The sequence below is a fragment of the Microtus oregoni genome, unplaced genomic scaffold (assembly GCF_018167655.1).
Source record: "Microtus oregoni isolate MIOR12 unplaced genomic scaffold, Mior012 000004F_ref0000308, whole genome shotgun sequence".
Lineage (NCBI taxonomy): Eukaryota > Metazoa > Chordata > Mammalia > Rodentia > Cricetidae > Microtus > Microtus oregoni.
Genome location: NW_024543063.1, coordinates 31,352,710 through 31,371,657, shown reverse-complemented (window position 1 = coordinate 31,371,657; position 18,948 = coordinate 31,352,710). Strand labels below are relative to the sequence as shown.

At 41.8% G+C, this 18,948-nt stretch overlaps 1 protein-coding gene and 1 pseudogene across 4 annotated transcripts in view; one reads left to right on the top strand and one right to left on the bottom strand.

The window, feature by feature from the left end:
- Window positions 1–18,948, bottom strand: part of Ankrd11 (ankyrin repeat domain 11) — a 171,850-nt gene that overhangs the window by 35,514 nt on the left and 117,388 nt on the right. For 3 of the 4 annotated variants that reach the window (XM_041649727.1, XM_041649726.1, XM_041649724.1), the window contains exon 3: window positions 1,688–1,832. Coding sequence is in view for 3 of the 4 variants with exons in the window: in XM_041649726.1 (XP_041505660.1) it covers window positions 1,688–1,774 (87 nt within the window). In the remaining variant the exon portion in view is untranslated. Of the gene's footprint in view, window positions 1–1,687; window positions 1,836–18,948 lie in introns of all 4 variants that reach the window. The other variant, XM_041649725.1, reaches the window with a different exon arrangement.
- On the top strand, window positions 2,076–3,394 carry LOC121447322 (annotated as a pseudogene).

Genomic DNA, 18,948 nt, shown 5'->3' with positions numbered 1-18,948 from the left:
AGAATTCTTTACCAGAAAAAAAACAGCAGTCAGACAAGATGCAGGGTAATTAAAACTGAAACCTCAAGAGGCAGTGAGGGAAGGAGGAGAGACTTGGGATGTAATAGGTTTTGGTAGTTGAGTACAAGGTGCTCCACACCATCACATAGTTGAACTGTTATGTTCCTAGGGAGTCAAGCTAGTTCTGGGTTCCAAGACACCATCAACGAAGTGATAAGGAGGCCAAGGCAGTAGCCCGCATTAAGACAGGAGTATAGCTTGTGTCTAAGTGAGAGATCCCTCCAAGGATCCAAACGTAGCCTATGAAAATAGGGAACTGCTCTGATTTGAATGTCCACAGGCTCTAATATGTTATGTGCTGTTTCTGAGGTCGGTTTAGTGAGGAAGTCCTTCACAGAGAAGGCTGAGAGGATAGTGAAACCTTTTCCCTTATCCTTTTCTTTCTCGACAATTCTGATTTTATCGCATGGGAACTTCCATGCATATACCTGAAACCTAGTCTTTGCATCTATTCAGTGTGAAACTTTCCCAAAAGTAGTTTCATGCTACACAAATATTAAGGGTCCCAGAGCCACATCTATCTTTTATTTCTAAACAGAACCTAAATACATCCTTGTGTACAAGCCACTTTATGCTCAACCAAAATTGGAAAAACAGATTATCCGGCTCACTAGTTTTTACATGTAGAATACCTGCTAATAGTAACAGAGATTATTATCAAGATTGAAAAAGAATCAAACTGGGAGGAGCACTGACAGACTGAAGGCATAGCAGGGCTGAGACCTATTCACAGCCATAGGTTAGGATAGGTATCAAGGGGCTCAGGAGGAACAACTAGGAACTACATCAAGGTGAATTATGACTAGAAAATCATCTGACCTGAATTCTGAGGGTGAGTCAGGACTTCACCTCACTGGCTAAGAGGTGCTCTTCTACCACAGAGAAGAAACTCAGCCCCAGGACAGCTCATACACTTGGTAACAGTTATGAAATATAAATATATATATGCATATATATTTAAAAAGACTAAACATATAAAATATATATCTACATGGCAATTTTAACTTCTTGTTCATAAAGGAGTCTTCCCTTGATGCTATGAGTATGAATTCCAGAAGATAGTGTCAACAACACAATGATTAAATTACAGCAATTTAGAGTTACATTCTATTTTTCTATTCTTGGATTTGTTTATTTCAGACAGGGTTTCTCTAGCTGTCCTAGAACTTTCTCTGTAGATAGGCTGGCCTTGAACTAAGAGATCTACCTGCCTCTGCCTCCTAGGATTAAAGGTGTATGCCACAATCACCTGGTTCTATTCTTGTTTGAACTGACAAAATGTGAAAGCAAATGTCTTACAGTATAGTTATAGCCAGTATAACTAAGACATAGTTAACTGTCTCATTATCTTAGAGCTATGAGGACATAGATGGGTAAGGTAACTTCTATATTCAAGTCTCAAAGGGCTTTCCTACAATAAGCTTAAGCAGGGCCTCTGCAGAGAGTGAATGGCTCCTTACATACCCAGTCATAAGAGAACTGGACACTACTGAAAAGACAAGGCCCCACAAAACAGGCCAAGAATGGGCTGGCCCTGTGAGCTCATGGGTATGAGTGCTGTCTTTAGTCCTTATACTGAGTCTTACTGATCCAGGAGAGGCAAGAAGTAGGCAAGCCCAAGTGTTACCTTTTTCCCAGTTTGTTTCTCCACCATGTCGTTGCTGAGAGAAAAGTCTTCTTGCTGTGGTGTTTTAGAACACCCACCCTTGGGCATCGTTCTCCTCCCCTTACTTGATCTTCATTTATGCTGCCATTGCTTCATCATCAACTGTCTGCTTCAAAAGAAAAGAGAAAGCAGGTTTAAAAAAGAAAAAATAATAATACTGAAATCAAATCATAAAATCTTGCCAATTTCATAGGAGTACCAAACAGACTGCTCAACCAAGATGTGCATGCAGTTGCTTTGTCCTGAGTAGCCAGGGGCTTCACTCTGGGTAGGGAGCTGAGCAAGAAGGGCTATTTCAAGAGGCAGTTCCCCAGATTATCATCAATAGGAGCACCGGTTATGCTGCATAATGGAGAGCAAAGTAGATAAGGAACTCATGACAGGAGAACAAAATGAACTGTTAGGATCCTGAAAATTCATTCTGGGGGACAGCCATGAGAACATGATACCTGAACCCATGAAAAAAATCCACAATTGGATGGAGCTTAGTGATCCTAGGGACTCTGCCCTTTGTTCTTGCTCTGTATACTGTCTTTTCTGATAAGCAAGGACGGTGAATACCCAGAGCAGAGAGTACCCTGGCCCTCAATTCCAACAGATCATAATGCCCCAAAGCTCAACTTCCAACACCTGATACTCATCAACTTCAAAACTTTCTTGTTCTTCACACCGCTATGTGAAAGGTAGAAAGAGAAAAATACTCTACTTTCCAAAGATACTGGTTAAGTCTGTAATTCCCAAATAAAATAAGAGTAGCATAAACAAATGACAACTATGAGGGAGTCCCTAGAAGATGCACAGGCAGCTTCAAGATCCTACTCCATCTCTCACAATCTCCGAAGCTGCTTACATATTACCCACAATCCCCTTTTTCTTTCTCTCTTGTCCAGCCTGGCAAGAAGGCCAAGGGGAAGAAGGCGGCCCGGCGAAGAAGCAGTAGGCGAAGAAGGTGGTGAATTCTTTGTTTGAGAAGAGACCTAAGAACTTCGGCACTGGGCAGCACATCCAGCCCAAGAGAGATCTCACACGCTTTGTCAAATGGCCCCACTACATCAGGCTGCAGCGACAGAGGGTCATCCTCTATAAGTGGCTCAAAGTTCCTCCTGCCATTAACCAGTTCACCCAGGCCCTGGACCAGCAAACAGCTACCCAGTTGCTTAAACTTGCCCACAAGTACAGGCCAGAGACCAAGCAGGAGAAGAAGCAGAGGCTGCTGGCCCGTGCTGAGAAGAAAGCTGCCGGCAAAGGGGATGTCCCGACTAAGAGACCACCTGTCCTTCGAGCGCGCGTCAATACAGTCACCACTTTGGTAGAGAACAAGAAGGCTCAGCTGGTGGTGATTGCCCACGACATAGACCCCATTGAGCTGGTGGTCTTCCTGCCTGCCCTGTGTCGGAAGATGGGGGTTCCTTACTGTATCAAGGGAAAGGCCAGGCTGGGGCGGCTGGTTCATAGGAAGATGTGCACCACTGTTGCCTTCACACAGGTTAACTGGGAAGACAAAAGTGTCTGGCCAAGCTGGTGGAAGCTATTAGGACCAATTACAACGACAGATATGATGAGATCCGCCGCCACTGGGGAGGCAACGTCCTGGGTCCTAAATCTGTGGCTCAAATTGCCAAGCTGGAAAAGGCAAAGGCCAAAGAACTCGCCACTAAACTGGGTTAAATGTACTGCTGAGTTTTCTGTACATAAATATAATTACAAAACTTCAAAAAAAAAAATCCTACTCCATGTCCAGGGAGACAGATCTTTCATCTGGGTTTGAGGTTCTGGTCTCTGCTTCTGAAAATACCTTAAGACATATGCTTTATTTTCTGTAACTTGGCATCCTAAAAAGCTTATGCAACCCTCAAGGACAAGCCAACAGATCCCTGCCTTACCCACTCAGGATAGTTCAAAGGCAGGCAGAGACCTTCCTCAGAGGATTATCCAAACTAGCTGAGACTAATTGCTCTGTCCTGCCTTCTTCCTCTGTTGGGCCTTCTGATGGGCAGTGGGTCTGCAGCTGTCTTTAGTGCCTGTGTATGAAATACACTTTTCACCTCAAACCTCATTCTGGTTTTCTCTGTGGAAACACTCTCAGAACATGTTTCTAGACTCCTTATATATGTTCCATGTTTTCTCCTTACTGTAGTGGGAGCTGCGGCCTTGCTTTTCGTCCTGCCCAGCTCCCACCACCGGCTAGCTTTACCCGAAAAAAACAACACACAAACTGTATTCATTTAAACACTGCTTGGCCCACTAGCTCTAGCCTTTTACGGGCTAATTCTCATATTTTGCCTAACCCATTTCTAATAATCTGCATAGCGCCACTAGGTGCGCTTACCGGGAAAGATTCAGCATGTCTGACCTGGCGGCTTGCTCCATCCGTCTGGCTCTGAGAGTTCAGACTCGATAGCTCTCCTCTCTGGGGCAGACGCCTCAGACAGAGGCCATGCTCCCCTCTCCTGGGCAGACGCGGTGAACCTCCGACCCAGGATGGACGTAGGCTAGAATCTTTCCCCGGTAAGCGCACCTTGGGGTGCTACACACATTATTAGAAATGGGCTACTCCAGGTGCGAGAATTAGCCAAGAAGAGGCTAGATATAATGGGCCAAGCAGTGTTTAAAAGAATACAGTTTGAGTGTTGTTATTTCGGGGCATAAGCTAGTCAGGCGACCAGGAGCTGGGGCGGCAGGAACTACTACACCCTACCAGGAGCTTCAGTTATTCTTACAGGACAACAAGAAAAATAACATTTGTTTTTTATTTTTCAGAGTCAGTGTATCCCTACAGTTCATATACAAGGCTATGTGGAGACTGAGGGAGGAGGATCACAAGTTCAAGGCCTACTTGGGCTACAGATTAGTTCAAGGTCAGTCTGGACAACTTAATGACACCATGTGTCAAAAAAAAGGCACAATGCTTCAAAATTTTAACTAGCACATGGAAGCCCAAGCATTATAAAAACAATAGTAACACAACACAACAAAATAAAACCCTTTTTGTCAGCCAGCCAAGCCGCATGTATTGTTTTGGAATATCTTCCCTTAGTGAGACACTTAGGGCCATGCTAGTCAAAGCACTTTCTGATTGACTCATCAGGGCCTACAGATAGCAGCCTCACTCTCTAGTTCCTCGTATCTCTATTAAAGTCATGCTTTTGATCTATCCCTGTAGGAAAGATTGCTTCTAAATCTCAAGACCTTTGGCGGAGGGGGGAAGGGGAGATATGGCTCAATGGGCAAGAGCACTTGCTCTGAAAGTATGAGCACCTGAGTTAGAATTCCCAGCACCCACATAAAAAGTCAGGCATGGCTGTGCAAGCCTCTAAGCTAGCATTAATGGTAAGAGAGGGTGCAGATGTGAGATAGTTAGATCCTGGGAGATCTCTGCCTACAAAGCCTAGCCCAAAATGTCAAGTTTTCAGTTCAGTGAGACACCCTGTCTAAAAGTAATAAAATGGTGATACTGGATGTGCCATTCTAACTCATACATGGGTGTACATCTGCACACTCATGGATGCACACACCCCACAATACATACACACAAAGACACTCTTGTACAATCTCCTCAAGATCTTATATTACTTTTATATGATAATAAAAAAAAACTCTTGAAGTAGTTTCCCATATGTTTAACTGGCCTAAGAGCATTATCTAAAGTTATTTGGGGGAGTCAGGCAAGGATCATCGTTTATGCCTGGAATAGCAACACTCTGAAGGCTGAGGCAGGAGGAAGATCACTGATCTAAGGCCAGTGCTGGCTACATAGCAAGGAGCCTGGGTTGAAGAGACTGTTGCAATCTGGTTTTTGTTGCTGTAACAAACACTCTAATCAGGAAAGGAGCTTATTTCATCTCATATAGTCCATCATCAAGGGCTGCTAAGGCAGGAACTGAAGAGCACAAACCACGGAAGAACACTTCTTACTGGCTTCTTCTATGGCTTGCTCAGCTTGCTTTCTTATATAAGCCAGACTGCCTATCCAGGGATGAAACTACCTGCCCATAGTGAGTCAATAAGAAAATGCCCCCACAGACATGCCCATAAGCCAATCTAATGGAGGCAATTCCTCAATTGAGGGCCCCTCTTCCCAGATTTGTGTCAAGTTGGTAAAAGCTAACAAGCAGCCATCAATTGCCTGACCACACAATCAGCAGGAACAGAGTGCTCCCATCCATGTCTCTTCAGTGGATGAGGACAGAAATGGCATGTCTTCTTTTTCCACGTGTAGCTGTGATTTCTGGAGTCTGCATTTTCTACTATGAAAGTGAGATGTGTATAGTCCAACTTGGTGGTACATACCTTAAATTCAATATGTGGGGAACAGAAGCAGGCGGAGATTGGGGCCAACTGGAGCTGAAAATTGAGACCCAAGACTTTGGATGTTGGTTTTTGTTTGTTTGCTTATTAGTTTTTATAGACAGGATCTCACAAGTAGAATTCACAAGTAGAACAGGATCTTAGAGATCTGCCTCTTCAGTCTAAGTGATGGAACTAAAGGTATGTGCCATCATGCCCAGCACTCATTTTGTTCTGTGGTACAGAACAAACTTGGGCTCGGCAAAGCTGGGCAAGCGCTCTATTGCTGAGCTACATATTTCGGTACAAAGGGCTCCACAGCAATAACATCACAGAAGAGAGTAACGTCTCTGTCTCTAATCTTAGCTCTGACAAGAAAGAATGAAGAAAGCATTCTTCCATCCCACCCTGTGAAAACAGAAGACCTCTGGCTCTTGAGAGCTATAGAATAAAGATTAGCATTAGCCTCCTACTGTCCCAAAACTCCATTCCCCTGAAATAATCAACGACACAGAAATAACAAAACTATAGGCAGCTTTCTGACAGCAAAGGTAAAGAAGACACCCCCCCACCTCTAAAACTAGGTGTGTGACAAGTGGAAAAGCCGCAGTCTGTGGGAATTTTCAAGAGGGTGAGGAACTCCATGTTCACAAGATGGGTGAAGGTTCTTCTCATCTTTGCTGATGCAGTCTGGGAAGCAAGTCCAGATGTAAATGGTACCACTGGCATCTCTAAGTCCAGTGCCTTATACTATTTACACAAACCACCAGCCAAGGAAGGTCTGTCAGCCATCCATAGGAGATACAGCCATAAAAAGGAAGAGAGCTGTTCAGAGGAACACCAATATAAACATGGCACACAATGCAAGAACAGAGTACAGAGAATTCAGGATTTCAAACTCCAAAATAAATCTGTTCATGCTTAGGAAGCCACGGGTCCACAAACACAAGAGGGCCATAAAAAAAAAAAAAAAGCAAGAATCAGAAACCACTCTAAGTGCTGGCATAGTCAATAAAGTTCACTAAGGAGTCTAAAAGATTCAGAAATTAACAAATAGACAAGTTGTGGTGGTGCATACCTTTAATCCAAGCACTCTGGAAGCAGAGGTAGGCCAAATCTCTGAGTTTGGGGCCAGCCTAGACTACAGAGTGAGTCCCAGGACAGCTAGGGCTACACAGAGAAACCCTGTCTCAAAGAATAAAAACAGGAAAAGAAAAGAGAAAAATAGATGACAACAACAATTAACTCCTGAGAGGAAAAATATCTAAGTATTAGAAAGTCAATCTCTAATACAGACAGTGCCATGATTGAAGCAGACACCAGAGTACACAAATGTGAACAGCCTGACTGGGGCTACACAGCAGGAGGGTAGGAGCCAGGTCTTCTCTACAGGGAGAAAATCAAATGGGAATTCTCATGGACACCAGAAATGAAGGTCAATAAGCCACAGTTAAAATTGGGGGGTGGACACACCGCCATAAAAACTAAAAATATTTCCAAACTAAAATGTTAAATTTGGCCACACTATCAACAAGAATCAGTAAATGGGCACATTTTCATGAATGCAAAGAGTATAGTGTGCCCCTTGGCCCCATCTTTATTGAAGAATGATGTGAAGTTCTACTGACATAGCTTCCCAGATTAGAGCCCCAGGTCAGATCCAGCCTGCTCCCTATGTGTACATGAGAATGGAGAATATATTTCATAAGTTACTTTAATGCTTGAAAGAGGAAGGATCAAAAAGTTATTATTTTGTGACACTGAGTTGGAAAGATAGTTAAGCAATTAAGAGCACTTGTTGCTAGACACCACCTGGTGCTCTTCCAGGGGACCCGGGTTCAATTCTTAGCATCCATATGGTGGCTCACAACTATCTGTAACTCCTGTTCCAGGGGATCCAAAACCCTCTTCTGACATCAGCAGACACTAGGCACAAGCACGGTATACACACACATACACACACACACAGAGGCAAACCATTAATACACACACACACACACAAAAAATCAACATTTTTAAAACTTAAAATTTATAAAAAATATCTGTGATATTTAAAAACTGTATGTAATAAAGCTTTCAGAGACATCCAGCTTTATTGAGTTGCAGCTAAAATCACCATTTGTTTTTTTTGTCACAGGATAGAACTGAGGGTCTCTTGCATGCTCCAAATACTAAGCTACATCCCAGCCCCATGACCTTTTGTCGGGCTGTCCTAACTGCAACTGCCATGAAGTCTACTGTGTAGTCTCTCTGGCCCTTTATGAGTGTTATAACTTCTGCTGGTGCTGTGGTTCTTAAAGCTTCACAATAGACTACTTTTCAGGGTGTGTGAGGTCAACATATTTCCAAGATACTGTTAAGATACTATGTGTGCATTCCATGGTGCTAACACTGTAAAAGAAGGTGGCAATGGACTGGAGGTAACTTACTGCTGTCCTAGTTTGCTCTTCTGTTGCTGTTAACCAAAATCAACATATGGGAGAAACAGAAAACCACAGAGCAGTGGTTCTCAACCTTCCTAATGCTGTGACCTTTTAATACAGTTCTTCGGGTCCTGCTGAGCTCTAACTGTGAAATTATTTTCGCTGCTACTTCAAAACTGTAATTTTGCTACTGTTATGATCATAATATAGGGACAGGCTCACACAGACATACATCCCAGTAAAACATCAATGGACACAAACTGAAAATAGATTGCTTAAATAAATTATTTTTAAAAACCTACTATGAATGAAATCTGAAGAATTCTGACTTAAAAGACTCTTTTTCTATTAAAGAGGTCACTTGCAAAACTGGGAATATTTCCTATACGTGTATCTGGCCAAAAAACAAAAAAAAAAAACCCTCTTACCCAGAATATATAGTTACTGCAAATCAATACAATAACAAGGCTAAGGTAAGGGAGTAGATGAAACTTCTCAACTTCACTATCCAGAAAATACAAACAAACACCAAACTAATATACTGAGTACTGGTAAAGACACAGTAAAGAAAAGTCATCAATTCAGAATTATAGATCAATAGAATGAATCTGTCACCAACTATTCCTATTTACTATAAAGTTATCCTATAATCTACCAATTAAATCTGGAATCATTTAAAAAATGCAAGTACAAATGCATCAATAGGCAGTACTTGGTGTCCAAAATGGCTGGATGTATTGACACATGCCTTTAATCTCAGTGTGCAGGAGAGTCAGAGGCAGCCAGGTATCTATGAGTTCAAGGCCATTCTGGTCTGCATAGTCAGTTTCAGGACAGCAGGAGTAAAACCCTGCCTGGGGGGAGGGGGGGTGAGGCCAAAAAGGTCCAAACTGGTAGTATGCTGCCATGAAGTCACAACATTATCAGAGAATACTAAACATCAGAGGAAATAATATGAAATTAATCTCATCATGAAGTTGAGAAAAAGGGGTCAGACAGTAGTGGCATATGCCTTTAATCCCAGCACTCAGGAGGCAGAGAAAGGTGAATCTCTGTGAGTTTGAGGGGAGCCTGGTCTACAGAGTAAGTTCTAGGACAGCCGGGACTGTTTCACAGAGAAAACCTGTCTTGGAAAAATCATAACCCAAAACAAAAACAAAACAGCAAGATAATCATGTTTTACTGTACATGAGTATGAAATTTTCATTTTCAAAAATAAAAACAAAAAAGTTGAATAAGCAATGCTGAAAAGATGGCAGATATTACACCCTGATGGGACTGACTCTAGACAGTAGAAGGAGCTAATGATAATGACTTGCAGTCAGACCCATTTCCCCTCAAGTAGTTGTGGCTGGTTTTGTTCCCTACTAGGAACCACATTTGCATGAAAAACAACATGAGCCCAATTCAAGGCTCTATGGCATTTAGAATGAGTCAAACCTGTACAAGGTATACAACACGCCACTGTAATTGTTGAAAAAGTACCTTTTACCCTTGATGAGAGAGAAGCACAGCTCTGAAAAGATGGATAAAAAGAGGACTGGGGAGTAAAAGGAAGAGCAGAAAGAATTCAGAAAGAGACTAAATGTGAAAAGACAGAAATATAGGCATGCATATTAAAGGTGTGATGCAATGACTAAAAATAGTAATTGCAGTAAACATGGAAAACAAATCAAGGGCAATGAGTCAACAGATACCTTCCAAAGCTTAGCAGTACATGGAAATGAGCAGGGGAGACAAAACACAAATCCAGAGGCAGGCTGGAAGAAGGCAGAAGGTGTTAAAGCACTGCTGATGGGAAGGCAAAGGACAGTTGAAGGAGACATCACTATACAAATATCCATTCATTCACTGCCTCCAAACACATAAACAAGAAAAAGCTGTATACAAGGGCAACTAAGAACTGAACACTGTTTCTAGGAACTATGGAATTCTGAGGACAGATGGACCAAGGAGTGATATCTGTAATATGAAGGGAAGTAGCAGAAAGATGTGTACAGTCCAAAGTGTGAAGGACTGCTTACAATAAAAGAAATCTGAGCTGGGCCGTGGTGGCCCACACCTTCAATCAAAGCACTCAAGGAGATAGAGGCAGGCAGGGTTTTGATGCACAATTAATAAAAACACAGAGAAGAGAAATTGGGGTTCAACCGGAAGGTCAGAAAAGTAAAACAACCAGCCACTGTCTGACATGGCGATCCTGTCTCTAGGAATCTCGGAATGAGACTGTGACTGAGAGCTGTTTCCTATTGTTTTATAATCCTCTCTAGGGCTGGAATTAAAGGCATGCACTGCCTGGTCTGTAAGGCTGACCAGTGAGGCTGTTTTTAATCAGGCAAGCTTTATTTATTAAAATAGAAATGAAATTCCACTGCAGGTCTTTGTGAGTTCAAGGCCAGCCTGAACTAAGTAGCTAGCAAGTTCCAGGAAGGGGGGGGGGGGATTTGTCTCAAAAAAGAAAAGGGAAGCTCAGCATAGCCAATCTCTGTTGTTCATTTGGCTACAGAATAAAGGTCACATAATATTAACAATCCATACAGAAAGAGCATGTGACAAAATTCAGTGTGTATGACAAAACCCTCATCAAAATAGAAAATGAAGAATATCCTAGATACTAAGTGGAGCGAGCCCTTCAAGGACAACTACACTCTAGGTTAATGGTTAGAGTTTCTTCCTACAGCCTCATCATCCTTAAACTTCCTGTTCCCTGTCAACTCCACCACCATTAATACTATATTGAAAGTATACGTGAAGAACAAACGTTTTTAAAAAAAAAGTATCACTATTTATAAATACAATTGCCTATGTAGAAAAATCAGAAGAAATCCATTAAAAACTCCTGGAAATGACAGGGTTCAGAAGGATAGCAGAATACAAAATTCTTTTCTGTTTCCACATACCCATTAGTATGAAGCAAACAGGAAAAAAAAAAGGCTCCAAACAAAGTGAAACATAAGTATATAAAGACTTTCTGTCCAAATGGTTGATTGGGGCAAGGTTTTGCTATGTACCTTAGACTAGCCTCAAACTTAAAAGCTTTCTGCCTCAGTTTCCTAAGTGCTGGAATTAACACCACCTGCAAAATCTTGTAAAACGAGAAAAATCTTTCTGAATTAGAGGAAGAATTCTTAATTAGACATGACACCCAAAGCAGTACCTAAAGAGCAAAAAATTAATATCCTGAAATTTAAAACTGTTGCTCTGTAAAATACTTAATGTAAAGGATGAAAAGACAAAGTGTGAAACAAGGGAGACCCATGGACAGACCACAGTCAGACAGCAGAACTGTATGCACAATGAAAACGAATAGTAAAAGGGAATCCAACTGAAAATAGGAAGAGGAGGAACACAGGTGTTCTGGTTATTTTTATGTCAATTTAAAACACAAGCTAGAGACAACTGAAAGGAGAAAACTTCAATAAAGAGAAAGCCTCCGTATGATCCAGCTGTAGGGCATTTCTTAATTAGTGACTGATGGAGGGCCCTGGCCACTGTGGGTTAGTGGTTCTGGATCCATAAGAAAACAGGATGAGCAAGCCCTGAGGAGCAAGCCAGTGAGTGGGTAACACTCCTCCATGGTCTCTGCACTGGTTCCTGCCTTCAGGTTCCTGCCCTGCTTGAGTTCCTGTGATGTGGAGGCATAAACTGAATAAACCCTTTCCTCCCCAATTTGCTTTTCGATGCAGTAATAGAAACCCCAACTAAGACAACATGTATTTTATTAAAGAGATGGGGATGAGCACACAGTGACTACTTGGAAAATGAAATTCAAAATCATGTCTAGGGCAGTGAAGAAAAGCTCAGTTAACAAAGTGCTTGTCTTCTGAGCAAAACGTTTTGAGTCTGATCCCCATGGCCCGTTCTCTTAAATGAACAAACAGGCATGTATTTGTAATCCCAGCACACAGGGAATAGAGACAGGCAGATTTTCTGGGACTTGCTGGCCAGTCAGTCTAGTTTACTCATTCAGTTCCAGGTCAATGAAACTTACATCAAAATGCAAGAAAGAAGAAAGGGTAAAATGCTTTGGAGTAACAATACCTAATGTTTCCCTCTGCTCTCTGGAGACATCTGAACACACACGAACGAACACACACACACACACACACACACACACACACACACACACACACAAACCATGTGCCTGTGTGATGTGGGATGCCCCTCTGTATGTTGTTAATACGTTTGGCCAGTAGCTGGGCAGAATCGACCCAGGAAGAAAATCCAAACAGAGACAGAGGGAGAAAGAAGGCAGAGTTAGAGAGAAGCCAGCAGCCGCTGGAGTAGCAAGTCATGAGTTAATGCCCAATTGGAAGAGCTAGTTAATAAGTCTGAGCTCATAGGCCAAACAGTTAATAATTAATATCAAGCCTCAGAGCGGTTATTTGGGAACTGGCAGGTAGGAGAGAAACCTCCAGTTACACCTGTAAGACTTAGTTAAACAACAATACCATCATCAAATACTACAGAGAAGGCAGGGAAACTCCCTGGGTGCATGCTCACTGAGAACATGGAATGGCATTGCCCCTGTGAAAGCAGTGTGGGCACTGCATCATGTCTTCAACTGCTTTCATGGGCAGTTAGCCCAAAAAACAGAACCTTGTGTGCATACAAAGAAACAAATGAAGAGAAATTCCCGCAGTGCTGGTGCACACCTCAGGAGTCAAGGCCAGCCTGGTCTACAGAGTAACTTTCAGGACAGTCAGCACTATACAGAGAAACCCTGTCTCAGAAGAAGAGGGAAAGTAAGAAGGAGGAGTAGCGAAACTCTTCAACAACATCCTTCAACTCAGTTCACATCACCATGTCTCTTCATTAATACAAAAGAACAAAAAACTCCCACAGGCTATGAGGCAGCTACAATGTGTGAACACAGCATGATAGCTGAAGTGGGCTTTGACAGAATCTTCTAGTTGGCTTCAGATAGAAAGCACAGCATAGTAGTTGTCTCTGGGAGATACTGTGGGAGAAACACAGGAAAAAAAAATTTTCTAACATCTTAAGTATTTGTTTCAGAATATAAGTAAGGGAGAGAACATACAAGACGAGGAGACTTCTAGGTGATTGATATTGTATTGTTTTGATTTTGGTGGTAGTTTCTCAACTATCAATGTTTTCTAAACCTACTGATCTAAGAAATTTAAATGAGTACATTTTATTAATGACAACTATAATTTAGTGGTGCTGATTCTGTGGACACACTTACCTGCCACTCCAGCTAGCACTTACTCACTCAATGCACTAGTAACACACAAACACCGAAAGTTCTCTTTTCAGGAATGTTGGTATTCCTGGTTATATTACAATTATTATTCTGAAACTTCTAAGTGTGTTGTGTGACACGAACCAAATGAATGCCCTTCAAAACTCTAATATGTTAAATTTAGGAGAATGAGAAAGGACAGATAGATGAGGAGAAGACAGCAAATAGGAACTGCCATCTGTCTCAGTTGGGACTATCAATCTTAAAGCCTGATGTAGTCTCTTTAGGAATTCTTAAATTCTGGCATGCTAAGGTAAGGAAACCCCAGGCTAGAACCAGAAGCAGAAGCTTTGAAGCCTCTTCTACAAAGTTGCTCGCCATCTTTTCCTTGTTCAGTAACAGAAAACAGGGTACACTCTTTTTGGTGGTGCTTTTTTTTTTTTTTTTTGGTTTTTCAAGACAGGGTATTACTATAGTTTTAGAGCCTGTAGAGTACACTCTTAATATCGCTTGTAAGATTCTTTTTCCTGATTAAATCTGTTTCTGACTTTCCTACTGTGACAATGCCCAGAAGAAATGACAGCAATGTGTTCCTTGACCTATGATACCTAAAGCATCTCCTAAAAATCATAGTCTCTCTTGCACAGACAGTGGAAAGGCTAGACAGCTCTCCAGTGAAGAACCAAATCCCAGAGAATATGACACTACCCTCCACTCTGCTGTCCACATATGCAGTCAAGGAACAACAGATAGCCCTGGGATAGAAATGGCATGTGCACTCCAGGAATGACCAAACTCACAGGTTCCCGATTCCTAACTTTTATAAAGACAGGGTCATGTCCTCTTAGAGGTAAAGAGCATAAAAAGGTACACCATAAACAATATAGTTCTAAGTACAAAGTAAAATAACTCTTGGGGGCTTGGGTAAGGAAAGAATGACAAAAAGAGATCACTAAGTCATAAGGTTGAGTTGGGTGTGACTGGGCTCGGGCCTAAGCACAATACTCCTGATCTGGAGGCCATAAGTCACTATTGGTCACAGCACCTGGCTTTGTTCTCCTCACCTTACTGGTAGCTATTGGTATGCAACTGTGACTAATAATGTCTTGCCTATTTGCTTATAAACAAAAGTAACTACTGTAGAAACTCCAGTTTCTTTTTACTCATATTTTTTTTTCGGTTTTTCGAGACAGGGTTTCTCTGTGTAACAATCCTGACTGTCCCGGAACTTGCTTTGTAGACCAAGCTGGCCTCGAATTCAGAGATCCACCTGCCTCTGGCTCCCAAGTGCTGGGATTAAAGAGGCTTATGCCACCACCACTAGGCTCTACTCAGCATTCTACCTCAGAACTCTAGTACTGTTTTGTTCTCACCACAACAGGTGCTAAAATTCTGAACATAATGGTGTCCAAATTGCAAGCACTGCAACAGAATCAAAAACAGCCCTGATGTCCCTGGCCCTTTCCCACACACAACATTGCTACACGTTTTCTGGACCTATCTCACAGAAATACAGTACCACCCACCACAGTGCAGTTGTCAGAACTCTTTAGACATAGCCATGCTTCATCTCAGTCCTAAATTATTTTAGAGTTGCCACATACTTGTTACCTCAAATGTAAACAACTTACATATTATCAATATCCTGCACCAGAGTAGTCCCACCTGTCACCACTAGTTTCCAGAGTTCGTAATTTACATCAGGGTTCATGTTGGGTGCTAAATGTTCTATAATTCTGACAAACATAATCACTTGTATCCACTATTACAACATACCATACCAACAAATTTCACTCCTCTAAACACCATCTGTGCTCTGCCCATCTGACCCTTCCTCCTGGTCAGGTAGCTGTGGAACAGTTTCTTTCTCTCTCAGAATGTCACAGAACTAAAATTCTGTATCATGTTCCTTCTCAAGACAGGTTTGTTTTTGTTAATTTACTTGTGTGTGTGTTGGAGGTGCACACACATGCCATTGCACACATGTGGGGATGAGAAGTCAGTTCTTTTTTTCTACTACAGGTACTGGAGATTCAACTTAAGTCGGTCTTGGTGACAAGACTACAGGGTCATGATCTTACTGCTCCTAAGATGGGCTTCTTTCACTCTGTAATATGCATGTGTGGTTTTTTCCTTGGTTAAAACTGGTTTGCTTTAAGCAATGAATAAAATTCTATTTTCTGGCTGTGTTTATCCATTCAACCACTAAATCTTGGCTGCTTCCAATTTTGGCAATTATAAAGAAAATCCCTTTCTCAAAAGTCAATTAACAGAATAGAAAACACTGGAAGGCATATACCCATCACTTGAAGAATGTCATTCTGTTAGTGTGTTGCTTGTGTGGACTTATGCTTGTGTGTGCTGTACTGCAGAGATATTTTTCTCATTATGAGATACAGGTTTTCAGAAACAATGGCTGATTTGTAGTCAGAAATGTTTAGGTCTATCAAAAAAATACAGAAATAAAGTGGATCAGGGACCATTATCTTCATCTTCTATAGTGCTGATCAGTGAGTGACCCATACATCCAGTATTTCAGGCTGGAATTAGGATAGGAACTGACATCTAGTGTGTAAGTTACTAATGCTGCTGGACTTCTGGACTCAACTTCACCGAGGCTCCAAGGCAGAATAAAGTTTAAGATGTTTGTCTTGAGAAACTTTTACTTCCTATTCCATATAGCAGCCTTGCCTTTACTACTATGCTGACCCAGTCTCCTCATTCACCACTTGTAGCATGCAGAATAATGGATCGACAATTGCAGGAGCTCACTACAACAGATCAGATTCCAAAAAAAAAAAAAGAGAGTGGGTTCTTTGGGCTGTCATGTATGCCAGAACCCTGTAGTCTAGTCAAAGTCAAGTAGACATGACTACAAGAGAGCCCTTTATCTACTTGTTTTGTTTGTTGTTTTTTTTTGGGGGGGGGGGGGCTGTCAAAAATAGGGTTTCTCTGTGCTGTCCAGGGTGGCACTGAACTCAAAGAGACCCACGTGCCTCTACCTCCCAAGTGCTAGGATTAAAGGCATGTGCCACTACCTCTGGAGTTTTTGTTTTTGTTTTTTTTTTTAAATCTTCAACAATCAATCATACTTCAAAGAGAGTTTGTTGCCCAGTGCCTTTAATCCTAGAACTTAGAAAGCAGAGGCAGGTGATTTCTGACTTCTAGTGCAACCTGGTCTACAGAGGGTTCCAGGACAGCCAGGGTTACACAGAGAAATCTTGTCTCGAAAAACCGGGGGTGGGAGTTTATCTTTGGGAAGAAGCAATAATATTAAGGTGGGACTGCATGCTGACCCAAGAAAGTAACTTTTAAAAAAATCATGCTTATGCTGGACCGTGGTAGCGCACACCTTTTATAATTCCAGCACTTAGGAGGCAGCAGGCAGGTGGATTTCTGTGAATTTGGGGACAGTCAGGTCTACAAAGTGAGTTCCAGGGCAGCCCTAGGTTTGTTACCGAGAAACCCGGTCTCGAAAAAAGGGGGAAAAAAGGGGGTGGGGGAGTCATGCTTATTTGCGCTTTAGTATTTCCACTAAACATAATCTGACATTTTTACAGAAAATAAGTACTATGCTTTCAAATTAATTAACCATACCTTGCATGCACAAAATTTTGTTTATCAATAATTTTTACTCAGATGATATAGGCAAACACTTCATAGAGAGAAATTAGATTCACACAGGAAAAGTGGTATATTCAACAGCCAGCAACCGGAACCGGGACTAAAGGCCACAATATCTGTAAGTACAGTTTATTGCTACCTATCTACTGGAAGGTCCTTTACAATCCACTGCACAATGCCAGAGTAAGAAGCAAAAACAACTTTAAGGCAAACAAAATCCGAAAGTCCTAAAATCATTAGGCAAACTCTTCTGCACCAAAACCACACATGAATGTAAGTACAAATATTTTAAAAAATATTTCAGTAATCTAGAGGGTACCTGAATGAGTTACATCTTATGATTTTCACAAAAGAACTTGTGATGGATATTCTTGATTGTCAACTTGACTACATCTAGAATTAACTAAATCCCATAGGGCTAGGCACACCTATGAAGGATTATTTCTTAATTAAATCATCTGAAGTGGGAAGAACCATTTCTAATCCAGATCTTTGGGGTAGAAAGATATATCTTTAATTTGGGCCACACCTTCTGCTGGCAGCCTAAATAAAGAACAAGAAAGCAGGAAGCTCGCTCTTTGTCTGCTTACTCTCACTGTCACTAGCAGGTCCATTCCTTCATGGGCACTGGAGCCTATTTCTTCAGGATTCTGGCTTATGCTGAAGACTAGCTGAGACATCCAGCCTTGGTGGATTGAACAACTACTGGATTCTTGGATGTCTATACTGATAGACAGCCACTGTTGGACTAGCTGAACTACAGCCTGTAAGTCATTCTAACAAATACTCTTGACACACGTGGGGGAAGTGGGAGAGTAGTGAAAGAGATTACTGGAAAGGGGGGCACATTTTGAGATCAGGTAAAAGCCTGGCACAAAAGAATCTCCCAGGCATGTACAAGGAAGACTCCAGTTTAGACTTCTAGCAATGGCAGATCGGGTTATCTCTTGTGACCAGATTGGTGCCTAGTCCAGTTGTCAAAAAGGCGTCACCCAGCAACTGAGAAACAGATGTAGACCCACAGCCAAACGTTAGGAGGAGTTCAGGGAATCTAGCAGAATAGGAAGAGAAAAGACTGCAGGAGTCAGAGGGATCAAACACACCAAAAGAAAACTCTTTAACTGGGATCATAGAAGCTCAAAGTGACTGACAACCAGAAAGCCTGCATGGGCCTGACCTAGGGACTCTGCAAATTTTACACTTGTGTAGCTTGGTACTCTTGTGGGGCTCCTAACAGTAGGAACAGGGGATGTCTCTGACTCTTTTACAGATATTGGGTCTCCTTGCCCAGTCTTAATTATAAGGGAAGGTGCTTAGTCTTACTGCAACTTGATAGCCATGTTTTATTGATACTCATAGGAGACCTGCCCTTTCCTAAACATAAAGTGAGGAGTGAACTGGGTGGGTTGAGGTAGGGGGAACAGAGGAGGGTTAGGGAGGAGGAAGGTGAAACTGTAGTAGGAATGTAAAAATAAAAAATAAATAAGTATATAAATATATTTATTGAAGAAAAGGAATCCTCATCCGTGTGTGCTGCTCATGCTTACTCAGCAGGCAATTTCCCCCAGCACATCTATGTACTTCTTTATATGAAGTTTAAAATCAAATTTAAATAAATTGTACATGCTTTCAAAATTCTAATGAAGCTCGTTAGGTGTGTAGCTCATTGGGAGAGTGCTTATACA